Source organism: Lepus europaeus, chromosome 22, assembly GCF_033115175.1.
Source record: "Lepus europaeus isolate LE1 chromosome 22, mLepTim1.pri, whole genome shotgun sequence".
Taxonomy (NCBI): domain Eukaryota; kingdom Metazoa; phylum Chordata; class Mammalia; order Lagomorpha; family Leporidae; genus Lepus; species Lepus europaeus.
In genome coordinates, this window is record NC_084848.1 from 23,362,172 (window position 1) to 23,387,864 (window position 25,693).

The 25,693-nt window shown below is 43.4% G+C and overlaps 1 protein-coding gene across 4 annotated transcripts in view; it reads right to left on the reverse strand.

The window, feature by feature from the left end:
- NRXN3 (neurexin 3) overlaps window positions 1-25,693 on the reverse strand; it is a 1,693,693-nt gene that overhangs the window by 1,610,520 nt on the left and 57,480 nt on the right. For 2 of the 4 annotated variants that reach the window (XM_062181847.1, XM_062181846.1), the window contains exon 4: window positions 25,624-25,631. The exons of the other annotated variants lie outside the window; for them this stretch is intronic. In XM_062181847.1, the coding sequence (XP_062037831.1) occupies window positions 25,624-25,631 (8 nt within the window). The remainder of the gene's footprint in view (window positions 1-25,623; window positions 25,632-25,693) is intronic. 4 annotated transcript variants of the gene reach the window in all.

Below are 25,693 nucleotides of genomic sequence, written 5' to 3' on the forward strand. Positions count from 1 at the left end.
CACCAGGCCCCACAGCCCAAGTCAGCAGTGATTCCCATGATACAAATGAGAAGACGGAGGCTCCAAGGAGCTGGTTGTAGCAGGGCCAACTGCCGAAGAGCTCAGGCCTGAATTCTAACCCCAGCTCCTGTTTCTTACTACCTGGTTACTTTGAGACAGTCTCCACATCCCTGAGCCTGTGCCCTTGTCGGTGGTAGGAGGGTGACAACACGTATTATTGTACACCCAGGTTACAGTGTTCTTGCAAGGATGAGGTGAGGTCATGGCTGTGAAGTACTCAATTTTTGCACAGAGTATGCCAAGACTACACTTGGAAAAAGGACTCAGCTCCAAGTCCAAGGCTGGAACCACAACCCAGGTCTGCTGCTAAGTCCAGTGGTCACACTGATACCCAGGACCCATCTACAGTAACCATGGTAACCAGGAGCATCACGATCCTGCAACTGGACTCCAACCTGTACCAGCCACAGACCCAGTAATGACCCACGCACCTTACCCTTCCTCCCTAGGCCTGGGGAAGAACTTCCCTTATATGAGAATATTTGTACAGATGCAGCATGACCACGGGGCCTGCACCTCTGACCACAGGCTCCTTCCAGTCTGCTCTCTTCCTGCCTGTCACAACAGACCTATCCATCGATCCATTCCCCTGGCCACAGTGTGGCTTTGGGAGGATTCAGACAATAAGCGATCATGCTGTTTATAGTAACATCACCCCCTTCCATTCACAGTGCACCTTACAGTTTACAAACTGCTTTTTCATTTGCTCTCCCCACACACCTAGGGCAGGCAAGGCAGGGTTCTAACTCCCTCTCGACAGAGGAGGCTGTGTATGCTGTGACTTAAACTACACAATCAGAAACGTAGGACTGAGATCTAGGGCTCCCCACTCCACACACAAGTCTCTTCAATTTGGGGTCTCCCTTCATTTTCAATTCACCTCCTTTTGTTTTGTTCTTCCTCTTCTCTCCCCACTTTCAATTTCTGTAGTCCCCCTGGCACCCTATCGAACCCTCAAAAAGGAAAACACTACATTTATTGGACTCAGAGGTTGAGATTTGGGAACACAAAAAATTCACTCTAATTTCTCAAGTTCTTTTCCACATCTTTTGGCCATGCATTTATGCCTGGCACTGTCTTCAACTGTGCAACAACACTAATTAACACTAACTAACCATCAAACATCCATCTGTAGAGGCATTGCAGTAGTCGTGAGGTGCCTGGCCTCCAAGAGTTTATAGGCCAGATGGAGAGACATGAAGAGTAAGACATGAACACCAGAAAGCAACGTTGCAGGCCAGCCAGTCAGGGAATGGCACAGTTAGAGAGCATTACGGCATTCTAAAGAGCTGAGAGGACCATGCAAAGTGTTACCGAGGAAGTGAAACTTGAACTTCAACAGAGGGCCAGAACTGGGAGAAGATACCCAAGACAAAGCCAAAAGTATAAGCAGAGATAAGACTTGGCCTGGGGTTTTGGACAGTCATGGATTAGCAGCGTCTGCTTCTAGCAACTTCATTCAGTGGGATGGGAGCTGAGGCTGCACCAAATTGGGAAGTACTGAATGTCAGGCTAAGGAGCTTCAACTCTTTCCCCAAGGAATGTTGGCAGCCATAAAAAGTCTTCCTTCCGGGGAGTGACACACAGAGTAGAGTTTGGGGAAGAGGTCTTTGTCCCACAGAAGATAATGTTATCAAGGCAGGCAACATAAGAATCAGAGAACAAAGGGAAATTGAGAAGGCTATAATATAATGCAGTACGGCTATAGAAGTGCATAGACTCCAGGGTGCCTCTTCACAGACCATCAGGTGCCAGAGGGAGCAGGTACAACAGAGCTAGAATCTAGAAGAAATGACTGCCTGCCTTCAGATAATCAGGATGTACAAGCACCTTGGTCTGCTTCCCTACCATGCTTTGCACCTCTGTCCTAACATCCACGTTTCACCTTACGATTTGGCAGTCATCTTTACCCAGGGAATGAGAGCATTCAGAAGACAAAGCCAGGCCTACCTCAGCCACACCATAACCCGAACCCACCCCTAGCAGCACATTGGCTCAGTAAAATTTATGGGTATGGATTACATTGAAATCCTAGGGCTGATCAAAAACAAGAGCAAGGCTGCTCTCTGGAGCAAGGGTGGTGTTGGAGAAAGGAATAAAAGGCCTGGAAGGAAGAGGAGTTTGGTGCTATCCTCATGCAAGGTGGTGAACAACCACAAGTAGAGAGCGTATGCCAGAGGGCCACTGCCCTACCTGCCACTGAAGCCCTCGATCACCAGCGCTCAGGTCTCCACTGGGTAGAAACTCCTGGTTGGTAAGGAGCATGATCTCCGTATCTGATGCCCAAGACACAACAGACACTCCACAGATGGATTCGGGATGGAAAATCAGCAATGGTCTGAAATCCATGGAGACCATGAAGGTACAAAACACTTTCAAACACATTCTTCTGTTTCCATGGGTTCAGGGATCTGGAAAGTTCAAAACTATGAAGGGAGGATGTGGGCATTGTGGTGTAGTGGGTTAAGCTGCTGCTTGGGTTCCTGCATTCCCCATCAGAGTGCTGGTTCAAGTGCAGACTACTCTGCATCCAATCCAACTTGTTGCTATTGCATCTGGGAGGTAACAGAAGATGCTCCAAGTCCTTGGGTTCCTGCCAACCACATAGGAGACCCAGACGAAATGACTTTCCTCATTTCTGGCTCTGTCGTGGTCCAGCCCTAGCTATTGTAGGCATTGGGGAGGGAACCAGCAAATGCTCACTCTCTCCATTCCTCTCTCTTCTCTGTCACTTTGTCTTTCAAATAAATAAATATTTTAAAAATCTACTAAGGGAAGAATATGCCAGCCTTTCCTCCTCTCTACCATGAAACTGTGAGCTCCACCTTGATGTGTGCAGACACAAAACATACAAAGCATCTACACTTACCATGCCTTGCTTCAGGCAACTGTCTCCAAAATGGTTTAGCAAGCAAGAGCAGAATAATTTTACAGGAGTCTTGATGGAATTTTTTAAATAAAAACTCCTTGTGTTCTTTAAAGAGCCAAGGAGCGGAAGATACACAGATAAGCATTTATGAGTCCAGGAGGAAGCAGAGACAGGGGAGTGGGGTATGAAGAACATTTTGTTCTGTCTGAACTGGTGGTTATAATCCCCCATCCCCACGTAACCATTTACTTCTCCCTTCCTGGCCTTGGGAAAGTTCTTAAATGTTTCTATTGGATCTGCTACCTTGCGACAGATGGGAAGAGGCAGCACTGGGGCCATGGACTGAGCTCAGGGTAGGGGTATGGAGAGCCGCCTGGACTTGAAGTTCAGCAAGGACAATTGAGGGCTGGGTGATTTTCACTGAGATACTGAATCTCTTTAGAAGCCTTTGGTTTCCTCATCAGGGAAATGGGAACAATAGGTGCTCCCTCGCTCGATTGCTGTGCAGAACAAGAGCAGGACACGCTCAGCTCAGGCACAAATCCACACCGTGCATCCAGCTCAGGAGACCAAAAGTGTGGCCACTTTAGTTCTTCCCTTGCGTTTCCCTCCCCCTTCAGATCCTCTGGGAAATTAGGGGATTAAAAGAAATCACAGACACAAGCACTTCCGACTCTTGCGAGGACAGGCTGGGTAAACATTCACATTCTTCTGGGGAACAAGGTAAAGGGTCTTATTTGGATTATTCTCAAGGCAATTTAGCCAAAGCTGAGGTGTCTGGCCAGGAGCAGATAAGGTCAGATCTTGCATAGGCGACCTCAAACCTGGCCCAGAGGCTCCTGTTCAAAGGAGATTAACACCCACTCCATGTGTGCAAGACCCCAGTGATGGAATAAATAATTCATTTCTTGCCATGTTGTTGCTCTTGCTGCCTCAGTTCAGATTTAAGTTTCAAACACTTCCATTTGTAACTATAATAACCAATATCCCAGGCAGGGCTCATCCTCCCAAGTGGCGTGGCTTCTCTCTGACTCTCCTGTTACTGGTTTAGTCTCTAGAAAAGCCCAAACACCCACCCATTCACCTTTCTCAGAGGAGACTGAATAACCAGCTCTACCAGCAGCGGTTCAGGCAGCATCCCTGAAGAGACCAGGTAAACACAGAAATGCAGAACACTACCAGTGAGCAAGTAGAGCCAAGCCTGCTCCTGAATCCATCAGCCAGGACAGAGGCATCCGGTTGTGAAATCAGAGCCTCCTAACTCACTTTGGTTCCTCTAGCAGCATCCCATCTTTTTATGCTGCTTCTGTCTAGCCCAAATAAAACAACGAAGCTTATCAGAAAGTTATACAGCCTATTTTAGTAATAGATTATATTTTCTAAGCTTCTTCCTCCTCTATGTTTATGTTTAAATCTGATTCTTCCTAGGAGATGATACAGCCAGGAAATAGGGAGGGTGGGATAAAATAAGGGTGAACGGAACACAAGGATAGTCAGACCAACACTGCATTTCTAGAACAAACTGGAATGAGGTTACATGCAGAGGACACACCATGTCCACAGCTGCAGCCCCGGCACTCGCTCTGTGATGAGAACAAACACTGTCATCGCTGTGGGTCTCCCAGACTGTAGCAACCACCAGTGCGTAAGAGGAAGCTCTCAGGAATTTGGGTAAGTGGGCAGGGCTTGGAGTTGAGACACATGTAATGTTCCTTCCTGCTAACAGCAGCTTCCAATGGATGCTTAGTGAAATCATGCAGACCCCCAGAAACCTGTCCCCATGGTGAATCACTAGAGAATTTGGCCTTTTTAGGAGCCCAAGCAGAGTTCGGCAGACAGACTCACGGGCTGCTCCTCCTGTTTTTCTCCTTGTGAAGACAAAACAGCACATGTGTACTATCACAAATGCTATGACCTGAATAATCTCTAGGATCCTGGGACCCAAGTTATTATCATCCTACCCTACCCAGACATGGAGACCAAGGCCAAGACTGGCCCCCAAGGAAGATGAGGAGACTTGGCACATACTTGATTACCTGAAAGTAACAGCTGAGTCTCAGAACTGGACTCCCAGCTCTCCCATCTATTCCCAGAGCAGTGGCATTCTCCCCTTTTGGACTTTTGCCTTCTGACTTAGAAAAGAGGAGAGTAAACCAGTTGGCCTCACTTGCAAGATCATTCAAGGAGAAAGCCTTAGACTTGCCCCTCCAAAGTGTGTGCCATACACAGCACTACCCAGGGCTCCCCCTAGGAACCTATTACAAACACAGAATCTCAGGATCCAAGTCAGTTGTCTCCACTGTGATTCTGCATTTAATGAAATTTCCAGATGACCCCCATGCACACTGACCTGCGAGGCCTGGAAAGTACTTTGAGAAGGTCAAACACTAGGTTGGTACTTAGGGGCAGGAGCCTGTTGAAGTGGGGTCTTTGCTCTTGTGGTGTCTAGTTTGGAGGACATAATCACCACAGCCATACAACGATTGCACCCACCTCCTTGGCTGCCTCTTGGACCGAAGGCTCCTCCTACACTGGAGGGCAAGTCAGGTGACGAGAGCAGCAGCCGCACAGCAATGCAGGAAGGTGCTGCCTCAAAAGTCAAGACTAAGTGTGTGGCTGAGAATCAGGTCAGTGCTAACGGGCAGCAGCTGATTAAGCGGCAGCTAAAAAAGAAAGACTAGAAGAATGAGAAGAGGCAGATGAGAAAGAGATATTTACCCATAGCTGCTCTGATAAAAACACACTTGAGACTAGGGGCTGCCCCACTCAGCTATCCATCAATAGCAACTCATGGCAGGTGACCTCACAGCGGCCTCAGATCAAGGCCAATGGCAAAGACTCCATCAGAACAGTTTTCCTTTGCAATAGGTTGGGCCTGCCCTTCACGTCATTCCCCAGGATGTTTTCCTGCCACTTTTCACATCAATGAACCAAAATCCCAGGATGCTGATTCCCTGACTACACAGATGCTAGGATACCAACAGCCTTCCTCTACTGCTTCTCTGCTTCCAAATGGTGCACCAGCTTCCTCAATGGTATCCTCTCCTCTGCGAAAGAACCACTGGACAGCCACGTGGTGACAATCAAAGACACATACCCAAAACGTCCTCAGTCCTTACTTAGGAGTCAGTTTGGTTTGGTTTGGAATTTTAAAAGCCTGTCCAGGCAGAGTCAATATTTGGTATCCAATATCTATAACCCCAACTCCCTAAATGTGGGGACAAATATCCAGTCTCCCCCTGAACCTTACTGCTGCAGGAAAAATCAGCTCTTACTCCTAATTCTGGAGTTCAGGCACGTGGCTCGGGCCCAAGACAATCAGCAAAGTCCATCCTCCTGATCACAGTAACTGAATCAGAGGTTAACATGGGACTTCAATTGGTCCCAGGAGTCTGAAGCCTAGGATTTTTGTTGGAGAGCTAAGAAGGGGGTTATTGAGCTGCCTGGGATAATTGCACCTGACTGTCAAGGAAGAACTGGATTGCTACTGCACAATGGAAATGAGGAAGAGCATGTCTGGAGACAGACAGAACAGTCCTTCATGTGTGTCTTAGCATTTTCATACCCTGTGATTCATGCTGGTAGAAGACTATAGCAACCCAATCTAGGCAGGACTACTAATGGCCCAGATCTTCAGAAGTGAATTTTCAGGTCATCCCACCAGATGCAGAACCACTACCAGATGAGGTGTTTACTGAAAGCAAAGCAAATACAGAATGGGAAGTGCAAAAAGTTAGTTTTAAGTATCATTTATGACTACATGCCCAGTAGCAGGACTGCTAATTCTAATTATCCTAAGTACTTCCTTACTTTGTCATAAATATGTATGTACAATTATCTTTTTTCTTTCCTGTCTATTCCCTTACCATGTAACATAAGACATATTGCTTTCATATGACAATATTTAAATATTGTTGATTTACATCACTGCATTTAAGTTATGGATTATTAAGGAGAAACGTAAACATCACTCAAAGACTTTACCTCTTCTTTTAAGGAAAGGTCTAGTGCATTTTCAATTGCACTTGGGATAGCCAGATCATGTTAGGGGGAATTATGCCCTTGTTATTGTCTTTATTTGGTGATTAAGTCTAATTTAAGGAGATCCATGAGTGTCAAGTTAACAAAGGGTAGACTTGTAATGTTTAATTAGATGTATCATCTTGATTGGGCCCCAAAGTACCCAGATTAAACATCATCTGGGCAGGGCTGTGAGGGTGTTTCTGGAAGAGATTAGCATTTGAATTTGTGGACTAAATTGTCCTGGATGTGAGTGGGTATCACCCAATCCATTGACATCGAGGGGCGGAGTGGAACGCAACAGTGCCTGATCGCTGGAACTTCGACCTCAGTCTCCTGGCCCTCAGACTGGGATTGGCACCATTAGTGGTCAGGTTTTAGAACTTGGGCTACAGCTGCACAATCGACTTCCCCTTCAGCCCACAGTCAGCAAGCAGATCCTACCTTACAACTTCTCAGCCGCCATCACCCCCATCACCGTGTGAGCCAATTCCTTGAGAATTGGCTACACATAACTCCTTGTGGCTACACACACTCATGTCCTATGGTTCTGTTTCTCTGGAGAGCCCTGAGAAACACAGCTGGGGAAGAGCATGATTCTGCTTCACTTAAATGAACCAATAAGCCACTCACGCTGGGAATGGACCTCGGTCGTCTTCGACACGCAAGGAAGGCAACCAAGAAGGAAACCAGCACCAAGCAACAAAAGCCAGAAAATGGAGGAAGACAGACACTAGGTCTTGTTCACATTATGAGTTCCTAGGCTTTTTAGGAACTGAGCCCATAAATCCTCTGTGTGGTTTAAGGCAGTAGAGTTGAAAGTTCTGTTATTTGCCACTGAAAGCATCCTAACTGACATAGCAGGTGGATAAATCACTCTCGCCTGGGAAAAAAGATAATGTCTCAACAAAATTCTCTTGGCTTGGGCATATATTAGACCCTCCCAGAAAACTTCTCCTCCATAAATAAATTGTCAGAGAGAAAAAGAAGAAGAATAAAGGACCTCTCCGATGAAGAAGCAGGTAAAGTAAGTCGCAGAGTTCTGGCTTCCTGCACCCCCAGCTCCCTGAAACAGTAACCTCAAACCGTTGGGTTTCCAATTTCTCTTTCTTTCATTGGGAGTTTCTTCCTTCACTCTGTCTAGGGTTTTAAATATCAGAAGCAAATCATCCACCCTCCCCCAACTGGTTCTGCCTCCCCCCCCCAAGCCTCCACTCCCTCCTGCCACTCTATTTAAAGGGGTGGGGGGAGTCTTTATTCTAATCCTAGTGCAATTCTCTTGGCTCTTTCCTAATCCTCCACCTGTGAGATAATTGCTGGCATTTAGGAAAAAAACTCAATAGTAATCATAGACTTGCACACAAAGACACAAAAAGAGGCAGACAGAATAGGGAAAAGAAAAAAAAAAAAGCCCAGAATTATCCACGTTCTGACATCCATTCCAGTAGTACAGCACAGCCAACCTCTATATGAGGGAAAAAGACACAGCTTTATAAGAAGGGGTTCATTTCAAACATCATGGTTTTAATAGTTCCTAAACATGCAGTAGAATAAGACAAACATAAAATCTAACATAGGTTGCCAGCAGTTAACTATTCACGGGTCAGCCACAATCAATCCTAGTCTCTTCTTTATTGTCTTAATGCAACAAGAAAATTTTCTTATGTGTTTCCCTTTTCAGGGGATAAAGGCCAAACAAAGTGGTGCTGAATTTTTTTTTATTCAGTCATCAGAGTAAAACAAAATCCCACTGAATCCGGCATTTGGCTCTACTCCATCAACTCAGGCTAACATCCAATCACACTTTTAGCTTTTGGTTTACGGATGCAAGAGAGAGATTAAGTCCCTGAAGACAAAATGTACAACAAAAAAAGTCTATAAATAACAAATAGGTTTATAAGCTAAAATAAATGCAAGATTTGTCTTAAACTACATACAACAAAATACTTGCAGTTAAGTCTCTTACACTTCCTTTTGGTTGTTCTATTCCTGGACTTTGTAACACTGTATGCCTCAAATGCACCTGGTCACAGAGTGACTTAGGGATGCAGGCTGTGATGATGCCGAGGCAGAAACTGAAGTCCACAGTTTCACCAGCTCCCCAGGGGAGTCCAATGAGTTTGAGAAACATTTCTATAACTCTGAAGGGTTTTTTTTTTTTAATTAAAAATGCATGTAGATTATAGCAAAAGGAATGGCAGTGATTCTTCATCTCACAGAGACCATGGATGCATTTTCTTTGCTTGTTTGAATGAAAAAAAGCTACAGAAAGCCAATGGGATGCCAATAAGACCATGTAGGAATAGCGTGCAATTCACCCACGGATGCAGAGGCCAACATCAGAGCCACCAACCCTTCCCTTCGGATCACATGGCTGAGTTAGCTTCTCCAGCCTCTTTGGCAATGGGCTGGATCACGTACTGGAGCTCTGGGCATCAGGAAATGAAGCACGCTATTGCAGAGGCTGGCCCTTTAAAAACATCATCCACTTCTCCCTTCTCCTCTCCACATATACCAAGGGACTGCAGAGAAGGCCAAGGCTCTCAAAAAAGACAACACCACAAGATGAAGGTGCCTGAATGCTACATGGAGCAGAGAGCCCCAACTCCACCGTCTGCCAATCAGTACCGTACACAGTGATGTGAGTGAGAAGCTGTGGCTAGCGTTAAGCTTCTGTGGCTCAGGAATTGTGTATCCTAGCAGACAGCCTCCCCTGAAGAATGCGCCTTATTACTTCCTTGTGCCTCCCTGCTTTTCCCCATTTCCAATCCACACTTTGAATTTGAGGACGAAGTAGACAATTGTAGGATGTAGCAAGCCATAGGAGCAGCCCTACAACATCAAGGTGATATATCAGCACCACAAAAACCTACTTGCCCCAGAAAAAGGCTTTCATACTTAAGTTGCATTTGGTACAAAGCCCAAGGCAAGGATAAAAAGAGCTACGAATAGCTTTTGAAATTCATTATTTAGGGATTCCTACAGTATTGTGACTTGTTCGAGATTGATTTTTTTATTCACTTTGTGTATTCCTTGCGCTCAATGCTGTTAAATTCAATTATAATTTATTGTTATTGTCAAGAAGGGAGGAAACATTTATTAAAATTGTAGTTAGAGCCAAATATCCTATTATGCACTCAACATGTATTGACTCTTCATACACTTCTCAATTCTAAAAGTAGAAAAAAATTATATAAAACTGTTTATATGCCTTATTAGGAATATATTAAAATAATGTGTTATCATCAACCTATTTTACAGAAGAGAAAGCAGAGATTAAAAAAAATTAGTTACAGTGACAGTATGATAATAAATAGAATGAACTTGGGCTTTGGGGTCACACCAAACTCAGTTTATTCTAGTCCTAATACCAGTTCTGTAACCTTGGGCCTCTGCTCTCTTGCCTGGGAAAATGGGGATAATGCCATGTTCTCATTTAGAGCTCTCTTTCAAATGATAGAACAAATAAAGTTCAACAGAACAATCTTATTGGTAGGAAAACTTAAGGATCATCTTAGCCAAGATAAACCATTTCTGAGAATGAAGCTCTGGGTCTCTGAAACACACTGTCATGAAAGCAAAGCCAGAAGAGCCAGGGATGGAGATTCAGCACTCATCTCCAGGGAGCACACACCTGTCTCTGTCCACTGCATAGATGAAACAAAAAAATGCAAAACAGGCTTCCAACTGCCAGGTTGGCCAGAGGGGGCATAAAGGATGCCAAAGAGAAAGTGAGCCCGTGAACTCTCAAATGTATTTTTTTTTCCTATTACTTTTGGATGGAAGCTGACTCAAAGCAGGAAGAGATCTGGAAAGTTAACAAAAATCACTATTTTCCACAAATTACTTTGACCTTACCTGGGCAGTGACCTTCACTGTGTCACCGGTTTAAAGGCATTTATTTCAGCAGTAGCTGATTTCACTATTAAACAGAGACTCAGGGTACAAGATAATACAACTAAATCACTCTTGTAAATATTTAATACCCCTGCCTTTCTTTTTTCCTTTTAACAAATCACTATCAAAGGATAAGCACATAGTAGAAAACACATTTATTTATTCTATCCTGGGGGTGGGCTGGAAGCTTAGTGCTCATGCATTTCCTCTATCTAGTTCTCCAAATGACTTTGTTACTTGAGAGCCCTTGTGAGCAACACACTTTGAAGGTGGGCAATTTTGCAACAATTTAAAGACTGATTTCTTGCACTGGTCAACATCACCCAAAGTTGCTTTATGGAAGGGACTAAACAATCCAGCAGACACACAGCGAATCCGAAAGGAGAAATTAGAGGAAAACAAAGGAATAATACTGTCTTACAGATAAATACATTCTTACTTGAGAAAAACAGAAATTTTTCTTTTTAGCTAAGCAAAATCATAAATAAAATGACAACTACTCCTAAAGGAAGAAAGGAAGTGGAAAAAAATTATTAAGCAACAGCTTAAAAATCAGTCCCTCATGAATACAGTCACAGCACAACATGCATCCACTCTGTTACAAACAGTCAACTGGGGACAGAAGAATGGAAAGACTATAAAAAGTTTTTTGGTTATTTTTGTTTTGTTTTAGGTCAATTGCTACTATCATCTATACTTTAGCCGAGACAAAATGGTCAACAAGGCACGTCCCTACGTGGTACAAGGTATTAAAAAATTCTGAAATTCAGAATGGATAACTTTAAAAATTGGGGTTGGCTTGGTTCCCAGGAAGTTGAGTAATTTAACAGAGAATTTAGTTGAGAAAGTTTGCATATGGATATTTCTAGAATTTTTCATAGGGGGCATAACCAGTAGTGGTCTCAGCAGGCTGATGATGATCCCTAACAAATGCCATTCATCAGTAATGAGGACCAAGACTTCGAGGCAACTTCGTGGGAAAGGCAGGCAAACAGCAGAGAGTCAGAAAGCCTGGTCCAAACCCCAATGTACTGTGAGTTGGCAGTGTAGCAACAAACGTGTTGCTCACACCCTCTCAGCACATTTTGTCATCCACAAAATTACAGTGGGATGGACTATCGGGATTCTAAGCTCCCTGTGAGCTCTGAAATTATATGCTTCTAAAATTTGGAGAGGCAAATCAGCATTCCTTAAAAGTAACACTTAGCCAAATGTTTTTGTTTTCTTCATGGCTCATATAGTGTCATCAAGTAATATAAGGAAACCCCATAGCTCTTTGTATGTACAAAATGAGCAAACATCTCTCTCAAAGACAAACAGGTTTTATCACAGTTAGATTCTGCAGTGGGGGAGGTTCTAAAGGAAGAAGCCAATGGTTCCCTTTGGTGATGTCCAAGGACCTCCTACTGAGAGCACCACGGGGTCACAGGGAGGCTGGCTCTGTCCATTCCTGAATTCTGTTATGAAGTTCTTAGCTCAGAGACTGCTCACACTCAAGTCAACACTTCCTGAGTTTTTTTTTTCAACAGGGCAGGCACTATTACAGGCACTGGATAGACACGACAATGGACAAAAACTACACTCGGTTAACACCGAATAGAGTTCTTTTAATCTATACGGTGCTTTCACCTACATTGTCTCAATGATTACCTACAACCCACCAAGTACCCATTTTACAGGCAAAGACCTGGAGGACCAAAAAAGACATTCCCAGATCTCATAAATGAAGCAAATATCGACAGCATGTATTTATGAGGATGATAATTAATACCTGTTAATGTCTATGATAGCTAATTTTTATTTACATTGGAGACAAACTCTAACCTAAGTCTTGTATGCACTGTCTCCACGGATCCTTCCAGCGGTTCTGGGCAGTGGGTTGTATGATGGTTTCCATTAGGTTGAAGAGGCTTGAGAAAATTATGTGACTTGGGATTGTCAAAATCTAACAGCAGAGCTCTTTCCCAGTACCCTGAGCTAGGCCCCACATTTATCTGAGTGTTCTTTTTCCTCCCTAGCGCTGACCTTGGATTAGAATTAATCATACCTGGATACCTGCTGTCTTGGGTTCAGTTGACACTGGATCAATTCGTTTAGAGCTGGGAATCTCACCTATAACCACTATTGGTCACTTGGGGAAACAAAAGAGACCATGCTCAGCTCAGCAAAGGAAATCCCCCCAGACAGTTAAACAGCCCCAGGCAAATGGTCCACTAGGCTGGATCAATGGCAGTCACTCCACACTGAGCAGACAGCACAGAAACAAGACCAAGTCCTCAACCACGCAGAGAGCACCCACAAAATCTTCAGCTGAGCCAATGACTTCTAAACAAAGTACAAGCGATTCTTACCAGGAAGAGATTTTTTTTTTCACCTATATGTTCACTTGCCTAGAACAAAAGCCATTCAAAGCCAAATTCTCAGAGTTTAGGACGAACGGCTTTAGATATAGTATAGAAAAATCACCATGATGCCTGGTAACTAGCTCCAAATTTCTAAGCCATTAAGACTGAGGTGTTGCTTGAAACTTTCTCATCTCAGGCTAAGATCAGCTCTTCCTGGAATTAAGCAGGCCATTTTCAGAAACCCTGATTACCTACACTACATGCACATCCACTTAAGTTCTTAGTTAATACAAACTGGAAGAGTTTTAACAAGACTGGTGTCTCTTAAACTGTAGTTGTTTCAATATCTGTGCTATACATTTTACCAGGAAGCAGTAATTTCCCTATTGAAAAGACACATCCAAAAAATAATAACTATTCCAAATCAAAACAGAAAAAGCATTCAAAAGCATTCTTGAATGAATCGGATCCAAAAGCAGCCTTCAAATTCTAAAGGTGTTAAGGCTTTTGATATTAGATTTGGATGGAACTTCAGAATTCCCTTGTCTAAAGTTCCATTTCAGCTCTTCTCATCCACAATGAAAATAATAAAAATTGCATGTCAAGTAAATTTGGGTGACTTTAAAAAGTCTACTTTTCTTTTTAGAAATCATAGGTTGATAAACAAAGCCTCAGAGAAGACCTGCAGTGAAGAAGCCTAAACCTGTGTCTTCAGAACATTTTTCCCAGTACTTTTTTTTCTTGCAACACAAACATTTCTCAAAGTTCTTTGAAATGATGTCAACTGGACTTAAACACACCATATAGTCACAATATAAGGTTCTGAGACCTGATCAAACTTCCCCAAACTCTTAGGCACTTCTATTCTTACATGGGGATATTTTCAAACTAGATGCTATACTCAGTTATAAAGAAATACAACATCCCACACTTCTCCAGTTAATAAGCCAATGGTTAGGCTTAAGAAGTAAACAGTATTAGACTGAGTTCCACAGCCCTCCCTTCAACTGCGTAACACATGAGCTGTGACAGGTATGATACTGAAGTACAAAACTCACATTATGAAGTTCATGTTCATAGATACCACTAATAGGGCAATGTGTTTTTCAGTGCACATTTTAAACCATGTAGCAATTCTTAACAGCAACAACAGGGAGCAACTGATTAGAATCAGGAGTTCAGTTTAACTATTTCAAGACAATGCATTAAGAGTTTTTCCTCCATTTTTTTGGTTGCTTGCTATACTTTGTTTTGCTTTGAGAGAAGCATAATGCATACCCAAACACACACACACACACACACAATAGTTTTTGAGGTCTGGGATTTATTTTTGAAAAGTATCAAGCCAAAGTACTGACTCTCATTTCAATAACGGATATGTGGGCATCTGCAAGACACAGTCATTAGCTTATCTTTAAGTCAATATTTTGATTGTCAGACAGCTCTTTACAAACAAGGTTCCTTTCCACTCACTCACTCCTGATGCATCCAACCCCCCTTACACATCATTCATTTAATAATCTGTGTCTTTGCTAAAACGTAAAATCAGCCTAAGGAAGCCAAAGTACAGGAGAAAAAAAGGCATTTTTGGCAGGCTTTTCATTTAAAAGGACTCCGGAGGATGCAGGACCAGGTTCTCTTTCAGAGCTACAGCCGTCACTACGCCACATTACCATAAAGCTTAGGAAATGAGCTATTACACACCATCATCCCTCCTAACTGCTCTCCCAGAAAATCACACACTCACAAAACAGCATTAATTGTCAGAATTAGCAACCATTTAAAAGGCAGCTGTTCTTTCCCTCTTAAAGAGCCTCCAAATTTCCCATCTTCTCCCCGTATTGGCTGCCTGATCTACTGCTCTTACACACAAACACACACACACACGCACACACAATGGATCCAGAGTCCATTTTTGTAATTATCCATATTCTAAATGCCCAAGAACATATCGTTTATTAAGCAACATTTTTCACCCCAATAATAGTACTTGCCATCGGTGTGACAATCGGCTGGAAAGCTTCCAACCTGCAGGGAAGCACTTTTCCAAGCTCCAGGCGGAAGGGCTCTGTTTTGTGTGGGTTGAGGGGAAAAAGAGCAGTATCTCTTTAAGAGTCAACAGTAAATTAACTTGCCCAAAAGAGTGAAATAATTAGCAGTTAGTAGCTTATTAAAAGGATGGCAAAGGCCAAGCTGCCATCTGGGATCTGCAGTTTCTTGTGACTGTTATTATGTCAAGATGCACAAGTTGCATTAGCTTTCATGTCGCCGCGCCTGCCCTTACTTTACATGTAAATTTTAATGAAAGATGGGGCACTTTTAAAATCAGATGTCCATCAAAAGCATTATTAGTCTGGCTTTTTTTTTTTTTTCAAAGCAAATGGCCTTTTCCACCTCTGTTGTTCATCTCACCACTAAATGCCTTCGGAGAAAAGAGAAAAAAAACCAATGATACCAATTGGATGGCCCCTTTGTGCAGAGGGAAATCTCAGTATCATTAAAAACAGGGCCAGGGACACCTCACAAGAGGACAACGTTTTTGCCTGTATTTACACACAGTGCAGACCACAATGCCTCGGTCTATCACGAGGTTAATCCTTCTTAATGACAGTTAAAGCAAACTAGAACCAGCCTGCTAAGTGTTACATGGTTACACAGTCATAAGCATATTTATTAAAAAGGCAGGGCCGAAAATTGCACAATGGAACCTCTAGAGTGAGGGACACATTCTATATCATGACCATTTTGTTATTTACATGGGTTTAAAATATCTTTATGCAAAACGCTTATCAACATGTATTTGACACACTTAACACAAAGCATGCTTTCCTAAACAAAGAGAGGCAAATAAAGATGAAGCAAAAAAACTCTCTAGGGTGTTCACATAAAGCGTATTTTCCTTTATGAGTCTTAGAATTTAAAAGATGGCTAATTTGACTAACTGAATGATCACCCAAGAGTTTCCCTTTAAAATGAGAAAATAATTTAAAAACTGCACTTAAAAACTACCATTTTTTTATTTTACAAAAGGTAATTGGCATTGGAAAGTCATTTTCAAATACCCATTGCCTGTCAGCAAGGTGCGTGTTTGTTTGGTCAGCACTGTATACTTAGCACCTAACATATTGTTGGCTCTCCATCAATATTCATTGAATGTTGAGTAAACATTGCTTTTCTAATGTTAAAGCAGGGACTCTGTTAAGTTCAGATACATAAAATCCTGGAATTCATTCTGTTCATTTACAAAAGGAAGCTACATGTGAAAACATGCTGAACAAGTATAAACCTATCAACATACAGTTGGATACACTGCACCTGTACTCTGGTACCGAGATGCTGGCCTACACACCTGAGAAACAGACCATGGCAGGTAAGAGCCTAAGCACATACATAAATTTACTTTGCTTGTTCTCTTATTAAATCTTTTCCCATCAAGCCACTCTTTATGAATTCTTTAGAAATGAGATGCATCGTAAAGATAATACAATTTAATTCAAAGCATCCTTTACTATCAAAATTTATATGTGTAGACACAGATCTATGGTAGAAAATTATATAGCCTCTAAGATGAACCAACTTGATAAGCAAACGTCTCTACAAATTAATCATGCCTTACATGAGAAAGTCTTTCATGAAATATATACACAGATATGAAATCTGTGAGTAACCATTAAGTCCAAACTGATAATTCAGGGGGGAAACAGCCATGTTGCCTAGACATCTGAGAAATGCTTTCTTTTATGCACAATCGGAATTACTTGCAACATTCCCTCAAAACATTATAATTTTATTGATAAATATACTTTTCATATCTACAGTTTTAAGTGCTCCAGAAAACAACTGTGCAAAAATGTCTTCAGTGTCCAATGGAAATTTCTATAAACACAGGGGGGAAAAAAACACTTTTTATATTTTTAAAGCATCGGTTTAAAGACATCACTGCCAAAAACACAAAGCTGCTAAAATGAGGCAATTTACTTTTATGTTTAAAATAAATCTATTTTCCCCCAAAGATTTTCAAAACACTGTAAGAGAAAAAAAAATGGACATCAGGCTTCTTAAAAAAAAGTTATTTTATTCTTTGTCAAGAGGGCAAGTCAGTAGTGGATGAGAAACAGATGAGACAAGAGATGGAAATGTAATATTGCCCCTGTTTTATTATAATTAGATATTTATAGAGCACAGATGAGTTTATTTTCATAATTAGTAGCTGGCATTGCATTCACTCATTTGCATAAACAGTTGGCTATCAAGGCAGTAACTTATTTGCTGGGCTCTTGAGTCCTGGCAGGGACAAGAGGGGGCTCAGCTCCTCAAATCAGCTTTCTTAATGTTATTACCAACAAAATACAATCTACATGAAATCATGTTCAAGCTCATGTCGCTTGATGATTGCTTTCCAGTTTGGCCAGTGTTGATTAGTTCAGCATTAGAAGGCCAATGATGCAATCTACATGGGTAAAACATATATAAATAAATCAAAAGGGGCCTCTATGTTCTAAAGGACTGGCATAGATCTTTGGGTCAACAGCATCCAGTCCAGTAAATAGAGAATTCTGTTAAAAAAAGGACATAATTAACTACCTCCCAGCCAGCCTGATTATCGAAAAATATGCCAGTTCTCTTCTCCTAGTCATACTCACACTCTCCACATCCTCCCCATACGCGGCCATGCCACACTACAAGACCAGCTTCATCTTACCCATGGATCAAGCCCTCTGGCAGCAGCACTAATGGAAGAAAAGGTTCCAGGTACCCTCAGCACTATTTCAGGATAATCAGGCATCCTGTGATCGACAACCTCCCACTACTGACATCTAGAAAGAAATCATGGAGGAGTACGTTATTCCTTTCTCCTCAAACCAAAGGTCAAGAACTTGTGGTTCTTGGTGCAGCAGTTAAAATGGTACTTGGTACACCCACATCTCACATCAGAGTACCTGGGTTTGAATCCCGGGTTGGTTCCCAATTCCAGCTTCCCGTTAATGCACACCCTGGGGGCACTGGGTGATAGCTCAAGTACTGGATCCTTGCCACGCACATGCAAGACTCAGACTAAGCTTCTGGCTCAGTGCCTTACTCCAGCCTGGCTCAGGCTTAGCTACTGTGGGCATCTGGGGAGAGAACCAGTGGATGGAAGTGTGTTTCTCTCTCTCTCTCTCTCTCTCTCTCTCTCTCTCTCTCACCGCCCTTCTGCCTTTCAAATAAGGAAAATAGAAACAAAAGAACTTGCAGCTTAAGGGCCAACTTACTTGGCATTCCAGGCTCACTCTGTGTGTACTCATACATATATCTACATACACAAATGCGCCACGAGATGAAATTTTTCTAAAACTCACTTCTGGCCTATCTCAAGGCTCTGGTGAGTGTGAGCCTGCATTCTCACATGGCACCGCGGGCTGGAGCACAGGACAGCCTGCTGTCCTTGACCGGACTTGTGCTCTCCAATTTGCCATTGTCCTCGCCCTTCCCTATTATAACTTAAATGAGGATTTTTTTTTTAACCATAGGTCTATTTCGTAATGATACTTACCGTGTCTCATTTGAGTCTGCAGCTCCAGCTCCAAGTTCAGTTTCAGGAAAAAGCACTTGGTCCCCAAACCCAGAACGGATACCCCTCCAATGGACAAGGTAAACAGGGAAGCAGCTAAAAGCACACTGGCAACAATGAAACAGACTGTCAAGATCAAGTCAGAAAAGCTGCCCACAACTGGATGCTGGCAAACACGCCAGCCACTTCTAATGAAACCATGCTCGTCTGTGGCCAAACGCTTCCCAGGGGACTTCCCAACCTTGTGACTACAACAGCCTGAACATCCTGCTTGGTTCTGTAAATCTGACTTCACAATTCTTTCCAAAATGGGTTGGCGGCTTCATCACTCAACTTTTAAAGAATGACAGTCTTTTCTCCAACAAACTTCCTGGCGTAAATCCAAAGGCCTTTCCCAGTTCCATTCTCATATAATCTACAGTGATTCCCTTCTGCCACTTGTGCACACACAGGGCCCAGAGCAAGTACAAGTGAGTAGAAACCAGATCCAAATCACCTGCTCTCACTCCAGGAACCACTGGGACTCCTTTGCTCTGGGTTGGGCTAATGAGGGTATGGGAAGGGACACAGATGTTAAGTAGTGAGGCCATTATCAGCATCATTGAAAATCTACTCCTGTCCATCTACCCCTACATAGCTGAAACTATTGGCTTAGTTCAGTTCAAACAATGACTATGTGATCATCCATGAAGCACAGCTCAGGACCAAGCCCTGAGCTCATGCAGTGTGGGTGACAAGCAAAGGCCAAAATAGAGCCTCTGACTGTGGGGGTAGGGATGATGCCTGAAGTACATGAGTAAATCTGATTCCAGGCATGTGGACAGAGGTACTTCATAACAGAAGCACCAAGTCTGGCAGACCTAGGAGGCTCAGACACGCAGGGCAATAAAAGGTAGAAGGGTGGGGCTGACACTAAGGTATAGCAGGATAAGCCTCTGCCTGTGACACTGGTATCCCATATGGGCATGGATTTGAGTCCCAGCTACTACACTACTGCTCCAGCTTCCTGCTAATGTGCCTGGGAAAGCAGCAGAGCCTGGCCCTAGCCCTTGGGTTCCTGTACTCACATGGGAGACTCAAATTAATCTCCTGTCTCCTGGTTTCTGCCTGACCCAGCCCCAGGCATTGCAGCCATTTGGGGAGTGAATCAATGGATAAATATCAATCTCTCTCTTTCTCTTTCTCTCTCTCTCTCTCTCTGTACTCTACCTTTCAGATAAATAAAATGAATCTTTTTTTTAAAAGGTAGAAGGGTGTTCAAGGATATTCAAGAAAGGAGGTGGGACAGATGTTTGGTGTTGCGATTAGCTTTTTCATTTAGATGACCAATGCAAGTTCCAGCTACTCCAATTCCAATCCACCTTCCTGCTAATGCACCCAGGAGGCAGCAGGTGATGACTCAAGTGCTTGTGCCCCTGTCACTCAGGTGGGAAATGCAGATGGAGTTCCTGGCTCCTGGCTTCAGTCTGACACAGCTCTGGCTATTGTAGGCTCCTGGATGCAGCCTGACTCAGTTCTGCCTGTTATGTGCATTGAGAGAGTAGACCCATGAATGGAAGGTCTCTCTCTGCCTGCCTCTCTTTCTTTCTGTCTCTCTGCCATTCAAATAAAAAATGAAAATAAATAAATGTTTTAAAAAGAAAGAGAGGGTAGAGCTTGAGCAAACGCCTGAAGGCAGGGTGAGCAGACAACTTCAGGACAGTGGAGGGCTGACCGTGGTGATACTGGGCAGCAGGGCTTAGCCTCAGAGGAAATAAAGCAGGGGAGGCACCTTGACAATGGTACAGTGAGTACCCACCAGAAGCTTTAGAGCAGATGAGCTCTGTGATCCGATTTCATTTTAATTTTGCTTTATTTTCACATTTAGGAAGGTGACTGACAGCAGGATAAGAGGGATTAGAGATTTTTAGTCCCTTCCATGCATGACAGACTCTGCTAGACACATCTGGACATTCACACACGATTCTATTTTTTTTTTCAACATATCTTCAGTCTACTAAAGGGGAGAGACCTAATCCCCAAATAACTGAGCTCAACTGTTAGACACATGGATGGAGAGCCCAACTCTGAATGGGGCACTAAAGAATAGTATCAAATGGGAAATAAGTCCATGTATGATTTCAGTGGGCAGAAGGAAGGAAGTAGGGTGCTAGAGAGGACGGAAAGCAAGCTAGGAGACTAGGGAAGTCTCATGAGGTTACTCGGTGTTCTGTTTGGCTAGAGCAGAAATTTCACCTGTAAGCTTGGCAGGGGAGACAGCTAAAGTAAAACAGAGTCATATTATGACAACCTTTGAAGATGACATGACTGCACTGTACCTGGTGGACAGGAAGGATTAAGCTCGTTTTTCTGGACACACTGAAAGAGAAGAAAAGGGAGACTAACTAGGACAGGACAATAGTCAACCAGGTGGTCCAAGACAGCAGGAATGCAGAGTCCCCCACTCTCTCAATGAATTGCCCCAGAGGAGGAAAGTTCACGGAAAAGAATGGAAAGGAATCCCTGGATTTCAAGCACAGGGGATAAGGAGAATGGGGCTCCATTAACAAAAATAGGGGCATCATAGACAGGGCAGCTGATGTGTGGATGACATGAGATCAAGGTTAACTCTGGACATACGTAGATGCCACTGGGACATTTAGGTGGACATGTGCTACAAAGAATGCAAGATGGTGAGCTGGAAAGCCAGACAAGCCAGTTCCTAGGAGGTAGTCAATAGACACAGCTGTGGAGGTCACCCTTGCATCCAAGAGAGGCAGCATACAGCAGTGGTTGGGGCTCGGTTTCTGAGTTAGGCCCACTTACTAACCATCTGACTTAGGCTGTATAACCCTCTAAGCCTGGTATCCTTACCCACACAGTGAGGACAATGCCATATCTACCTCATGGAAGAGTAGTGAGGGTTAAGTGTGACAAGATACATAAAGCTCAACAAACATGGGAACGCCATCTGTGTCGGTCGCTGCCAACAGAGGCCACAGCAGTGACCCAGGGAAAGAAAATAAGAAACTCATATGCAAAACCTAAAAACACTAAAAACACCAATCTTACAGGATGCATTCAGGGATTAAAGTGGGGAGACAGAGACTAATTCTCACATCCTTGAGTAGGAAACAATGAAAGAAGGGACAAGTGACAATGCCACACGCATCGGGGAGATGGAGACCTGGGCAAAGACTGGTGGCCTTGCCTACAAGTGACCACAGACAGCCTTCCACTGGGTAGTGTCATAGTGTGGTAGAGGTACAATGGGACACACCTCCTTAATCACATTCCTCTTCCTCTACTTCCTTGCAGTGGGGTCAGGGTTCCCATGAGAGAGTTCTGAGACTGAGCCCACCTGGGATTAGCATAAAACCAACAATCAACCAATCCCAAAAGGAAAAGGACTGACCTGCTTCCAAGGCAACAAGAACTAACTTTTTAAAAACCTAGGAAAGCAGAAAACTCAACGGGAGGTGGTCAGTCCACAGCCTAGGCATCAGATCAGCATTTTCAGTAACGTGTCAAGCCCTTCCTTCTCCAAGATCCTCATGCCTGGATCCCCATTTCTGTTATTTGTCTGCCTCTGAAGGGAGTAGCAGCAATGGCTTCACCAAGAGATGGCCTGGACACTTAGGGAAGAAGAGGGAAGGACTGGAAACAGATACATATTTATAATTTATCAATTAACCTCTCCCTTCACTCTTGGAGAGATAATCCAATTGGAGCCAGCACACCAGGTTCCTCAGGCTGAGAATCTGACAACTTTGATTAGGAACGGATGAGTGAGCTGAGCTACACAAAGGTGTGAAGCTTTGAGAGGCATGTCAGAGCATCAGAGCCAGCTCACCCACTCCGTGTCTCTCCTTTTCCCTTGCCTACCTGGAAGTTTAAGTCTCATGTCAGTACTTCCTCCCTGCATTTTCATGCATTTCCCTTCCCACACACTTCAATATCTCCCCAGTCCTTCCCATCACCCCAGTTAGAAAACTGACTCCCACCCATCTTGGAAATGCAATAAAGGATAAAGAGCAATAAATAAATAGCTCTCAAATTCCACATTAAATAGAATTTTAAACAATTCACCAATCCTTCCCCCACCATTATTATCCCCAAACTCAGTTATTCTCAAGTAATAGCAATGACCATATATCATTTCACACTGCCCTTGTTCAATCAATTTGCTAGGAGGCAATCTTTGATACCCTACACCCAAGTAAAATGCAGCTTCCCCACACCACAGAACCATTTCCAGCAACAGCATGAACACATGCCTCTGTCTCATAATGGAGTTACAGGGAGGTAGACCAACTCAGACCCATCCCGAACACTCTCAGAACATGAGGTACACTGAAAGGAAACGATAGTGTTGGATTTTTCCTTTTCCTTTTTTCCTTTTTAGTTGTTGTTAAGTGCATTAACTTATCATCTGGACCATATTCATCAGAATCAACAATTCCCTTTGGGTACATGAATAATTCAGGAGGCAGGTTGATAGGTATAGTGATAAAAATAAAGTGGTCTCTACCTTTACTTCTACCTACAGAAATGAAGTAGGAGGTCCAATTAAGTAGAGGAAGCATGGTATCCACCATGGAGGCAGAGCAAGCGAAAGAAAGGAGAGGAAAATATCAGCACACTGCGGACACACACACAGAGGCAACACACACCACAGAAACTCACAAAGCAAAGGCGGCAGCATGGCAACATCCTGAGAGACAGCACAAAACCAGCTCGCGATGGAAGCCTCAATGAGCAGTCAACACAATGACCAGCAAGGCTTCCATCAGCTTCATGTTTAACCTTTGTCCCATTTGCTTTGGCTCAGTCCCACCTCCGGACACACGGCAAAGTTAGCATGCAGAAGCACTGCACAGGCACACATCAGTGAAACTGCATGCATTTAGCCGATCTAAAAATGGTTACAGAAAGTCGCCAGGAAGCTAGGTTCTCCTGAGGTTCCCAACATGAATATAAGACGTGCGGGCCAACAGTGTCACCTACACGTATAAGTGGTGAACATACAACATACATAAATATTTTCACACATTTATGGGCATCAAAAACAAATTCTGGAAATTCAGTGGGAACCAGACAGAAGCCTCATTCTTTCATGTGGAAGGAATAAGGAGAAGGCAACAAATACCAGTGGGAACAAGTCTACTGGTTCCTCTAGGCAGTCATCTCATAACCAAGAACAGAGAAGGGTGTGGAAAATGGAAAAGAATGAGAGGAAGAGAAATGCAGTCAAAGGACCTTCGTAAAAGCAGACTAAGCTGCAAGTTGCAATATAAAATCTTAGTGGCACCAATCACCCAGAAGAATTTTGCACCCTTTCTTGGAAACCGTGCTAAAGAGGAATTTACAACATTCCCGTCTGTCACTATCCCTTTCCTTTCAAGGAGGTAGCTGACCTACTCCCCCAGGGCACAACTGTGATTGAATACTCCACTTACATGCAAGGAAGTATTGGGTCAGGTGCAGAGCACAGGTGCTCCCAACACCTTTCACACCAATGTTGAGATTTAGCCTTCCAACCTTGCAGCCTGAGCCTCATCTGTGTCTGAAATAAGCTTGCTAAATCAAGATCAAGGAAATCCCCATCAACCTAGGCCTTCTGCCACACTTTGCTCTATGGCGTCAGCCATTGGGTGCAATTTAGTCCTCCAAGTCTCTCTAAAAGCTAGGAGAACCACTGAAGGACAGCTGAGAGCATGTGGCCAGGTAATACAGGAGGAATTTCTGTCATCAAGGCTCATGGCCTGCTTGATCTGGTGTCACCTGACACCAAAGTTGGGCCATAAAGCTCTAATAATTCAGAGTTTGATTCCTCTCACTTCAGAGAGCTATGTTTATGTTTAATTCTCTCAACCTACCAAGACACTAGGTCAACATCAAGGACATATCCTACTCATGCACTTCATAATTCCTGTTAGCACCTGCTTCCCTCATCAGTTACAAGGAGAAAAGACAGGATTTGTCCCAGCCTCTTCCTGACCTCTTCCCGGCAGCTCTGGTCCTTGGTATCTACCCTCTACTAAGCCAAACCTCCATTGAAATTTCCTGAATTTCAGAACTTGCCTAAGGGCTGAAGGACAAACTTATACTGGAAAATCAGGCTTCTGCCTTATCAATTCAGGATGCTCTCAAGCGCCCAGATCCACAGCGACCTGGGTACCATATACAAACTTCTCTCAGCCCCAGGTGCTTCCTTCATCTGGTCATACTCCCCTTTATGGCAAAACTGGTGGATCCAATGGAAGGGGCAGGGAGGCAGGCTGTCATTATTGTTCTACTTTCCTCAAAAGATCAAGAAAAACTGGAAAATATGGAAGGTCTCCTCCTTCTCCTTTTCTTCACTCCTCTAAAAGAGGCACTGATTCCTATGTGTATTTGGAAAAGAAATAGGCAAGAAAAATTAAAATACAGTCTTTTGGTGACAGGGCAAGGTAGGTAGCCCAATCTTGCAATCACTGCAAGGTTCAGAGGAAACACAATAGTAGCAATCGAACAGTGAAGAAAAAGACAATTTTAAGTAGGCTCGGTTCGCAAATCCTGATTTAGGCTGATAATGTGGAAAATTTTTATTTAGGAGGAAAAGGCTTCATTCACAGCCCACCCTATGCTTCGCTGGGCTGAATTTCCTGCTCAGTTCATTCCTTGCATATTTGAATATTTTAGGTTGCAGATGCTGAATTTTCAGATCTTTATATGCAGTTTTCTTCAGGGTGTATAATGAGTTAGAATCCTGCCATGAGGATATTAGCATGTTCTATGGGTGGTTTTTGCTTTAATATAAAACTGACAACAGTCAAAGTCCCCCGAGTTTTCCTTTGACCAGGGAGGGCAAAGCATTATTACGATGGGCAGTGGGATGGAAGGGAAGACAGAAGGCCAACCTTTACTCCTAGGGAAATTCAGGGAGAAAGGCAGACCCTCTCCCTGGAGCTGGGGTCCAGCCTGGGGCCT